The following is a 2500-nucleotide window of genomic DNA, read 5'->3' on the forward strand; positions in this document are numbered from 1 at the left end:
GATGTACTGGCCTGTCTCCTGGTAGCGCCTCCGTGCTCTGGACGCTACGCTGACAGACACAGCAAACCTTCTTGCTACAGCTCGCATTGATGTGCCATCCTGGATGAGCTGCACTACCTGAGCCACTTGTGTGGGTTGTAGACTCCGTCTCATGCTACCACTAGAGTGAAAGCACCGCCAATCAGCCAGGAAGCACAGGAACTGAGAAGTGGTCTGTGGTCACCACCTGCAGAACCACTCCTTTATTGGGGGGGTCTTGCTAATTGCCTATAATTTCCACCTGTTGTCTTTTCCATTTGCACAGCAGCATGTGAAATTGATTGTCAATCAGTGTTGCTTCCTAAGTGGACAGTTTGATTTCACAGGAATGTGATTGACTTGGAGTTACATTGTGTTGTTTAAGTGTTCCCTTTATTTTTTTGAGCAGTGTATATTCCATATTGTGTCGCCAATAAAATGGCGGACAGTAAATGACCAGGTTCTACTGTGATCTGGAGCCGTTTACTAGGTCTCCACTAGACCTCTGAAGGAGTGCTCTGATATCTGACACCAAGACGTTAGCAGCAGATCCTTTAAGTCCTGTAAGTTGGATCGGACTTGTTTGTCCAGTACATCCCACAGATGCTGGACTGGACTGAGATCTGCTGCCCGACAGATCCCACCCAATGAGAGGTGCCATGGTAACCAGTTAATCAGGGTGATTCACCTGTTAGAGGTCAGAAACGGATCACTTACGTGCGACCTCTCCCAGCGAGCTGATGAGCAGCGTCTGGTAGTCGCTGAGAGCGAAGGGGATGCAGTAGCACAGTCCGTCCTGCTGGCGGTGTTTGATCTGATGCTCCTGATCTGCGTCCGTCACACACAGCAAGTTCTTCTCCAGCAGCTCCGAGCTGCTCAGCACCGAGCCGTAGTAGGCGAAGGACGCCACGAACCTGACGGGGGAAAGATGGCGGTCAGAATCCGTGTTTATCTGAAATAACTAACTTTAGGAGGTGCAGGTCTCCTCAGAGCTGACGGACGCGTCACTGGGATCACCAGGGAACTGTCAGTGAACTGGAGTAACGCTGCAGTTCACCAAATAATCGTCATCTGACTCTTTCCTGCTTCCTGTCTGGACCTTGGCTGCATGCTGGTCCACGTTTCCCTCTCATGATCAGTGAACACGAGGCCAGACCACCTTACCATGAGTACCAGAGCAGTAAGGTCGTCCTCCTGAAGACCGGACTGAGCAGAATCCTCCAGCTGCCTCGCTCTTTCTGCAACACAAACACCCAGATCACATGACCTCACCTGCATCATCATCATCAGGACAACAGGGAAACACAAAGGACGTGTAATTAAATATGCTGAACAGACACAAAGGCCCGTCTGTGACCCGCTTCAGATGAAGGTTTAACCTAAATACAGGCTGGCTTAATGGTTTCCAGCAGCAGTCCAACAGGCTGAGCTTGTTCTTCAGGATTCCTGGAGTCATTAGAAAACTCTCTGTGGAATTGTTTCACCCAGAATCATGGAGGGAGGTCGGGCGTGGCCGCTGAAGGTGAACTCACCACAGCCGGCTCCACCAGTCGACCCGGAGGAAGAGACGCCCCGTTCATTTTAGCGATCTTCTGCAGAGTTTCTAGAGCCGCCTGAATGTTTCCTGCAGACACGTTGTAACGAGCCGACTCAGGGACAAACTGAGGGATCCAAAGACACAGAGACAGAGAGAGACGGAAAGACACAGAGACAGACAGACAGACAGAGAGAGAGAAACAAGTAAGTAACAAGTAACAAGTCCCCAACAGCCTCAGGACAGCAACACCAACTCAAGAAGACCAAACCAAATTATCAGCAAGCAGAAAGAAAAATATATTGAATACTGGAAAGAAACGACCAAAACACAAAGTAAATTATAATGTTATCTGATCCTAAAAAGAGAATTCACACTGGCAAATTACCTGAGTACAATAAAATGTCCCAAATTAAGAAAAACATACAGACTGAGTGAACACAGCCTGGCCATAGAAAAGAGTCGCCACAGACAGAGCAGGCTACCACAAGAGGAGAGACTCTGCTCCCAGTGTGACAGGGGACAGGTAGAGACTCAGAGGACAGGTAGAGACAGAGGACAGGTAGAGACTCAGAGGACAGGTAGAGACTCAGAGGACAGGTAGAGACAGAGCTGCACTTTCTAACCTCATGCCCCAAATATAAAACACAAAGACAAAAACACTTTGCAAACATTTCCCAAATATACCCCGAATTCGAATTCATATCAGACACACAGAAACTCCCCTATTTACTGGGAGAAATGCCCAAATGTGAAATAATTGCTGCAAAATGTGTCTCCTCATGCCATGAAGTGAGGACAACCAGTGGAACCTCTGGTTTTGTACAGTAATTGTAGAGATTTTCAAATTATTATTATTTTGATCATTTGATATTTTAGTAATTGTTTTGTTTTACATTTGATACTGATTTCTTTTTATTATTTTTTTAATCAATTAATTCTAAAAAA

General features: G+C 46.9%; 3 protein-coding genes across 3 annotated transcripts in view; 1 reads left to right on the top strand and 2 right to left on the bottom strand.

The window, feature by feature from the left end:
• Positions 1 to 2500, top strand: part of LOC123971238 (NLR family CARD domain-containing protein 3-like) — a 427855-nt gene that overhangs the window by 175448 nt on the left and 249907 nt on the right. The window lies entirely within an intron of this gene.
• LOC123971220 (NACHT, LRR and PYD domains-containing protein 12-like) overlaps positions 1 to 2500 on the bottom strand; it is a 524333-nt gene that overhangs the window by 38415 nt on the left and 483418 nt on the right. The gene's annotated exons all lie outside the window — the stretch shown is intronic.
• LOC123970392 (putative transporter SVOPL) overlaps positions 1 to 2500 on the bottom strand; it is a 13966-nt gene that overhangs the window by 6903 nt on the left and 4563 nt on the right. The window contains exons 5-7 of the mRNA XM_046048422.1: positions 1551 to 1679; positions 1183 to 1256; positions 736 to 932 (exon numbers count right to left, since the gene is read on the bottom strand). Coding sequence (XP_045904378.1) covers positions 736 to 932; positions 1183 to 1256; positions 1551 to 1679 — 400 coding nt within the window. The remainder of the gene's footprint in view (positions 1 to 735; positions 933 to 1182; positions 1257 to 1550; positions 1680 to 2500) is intronic.

Source organism: Micropterus dolomieu, linkage group LG01 (genome assembly GCF_021292245.1).
Source record: "Micropterus dolomieu isolate WLL.071019.BEF.003 ecotype Adirondacks linkage group LG01, ASM2129224v1, whole genome shotgun sequence".
NCBI classification, from domain to species: Eukaryota; Metazoa; Chordata; class Actinopteri; order Centrarchiformes; family Centrarchidae; genus Micropterus; species Micropterus dolomieu.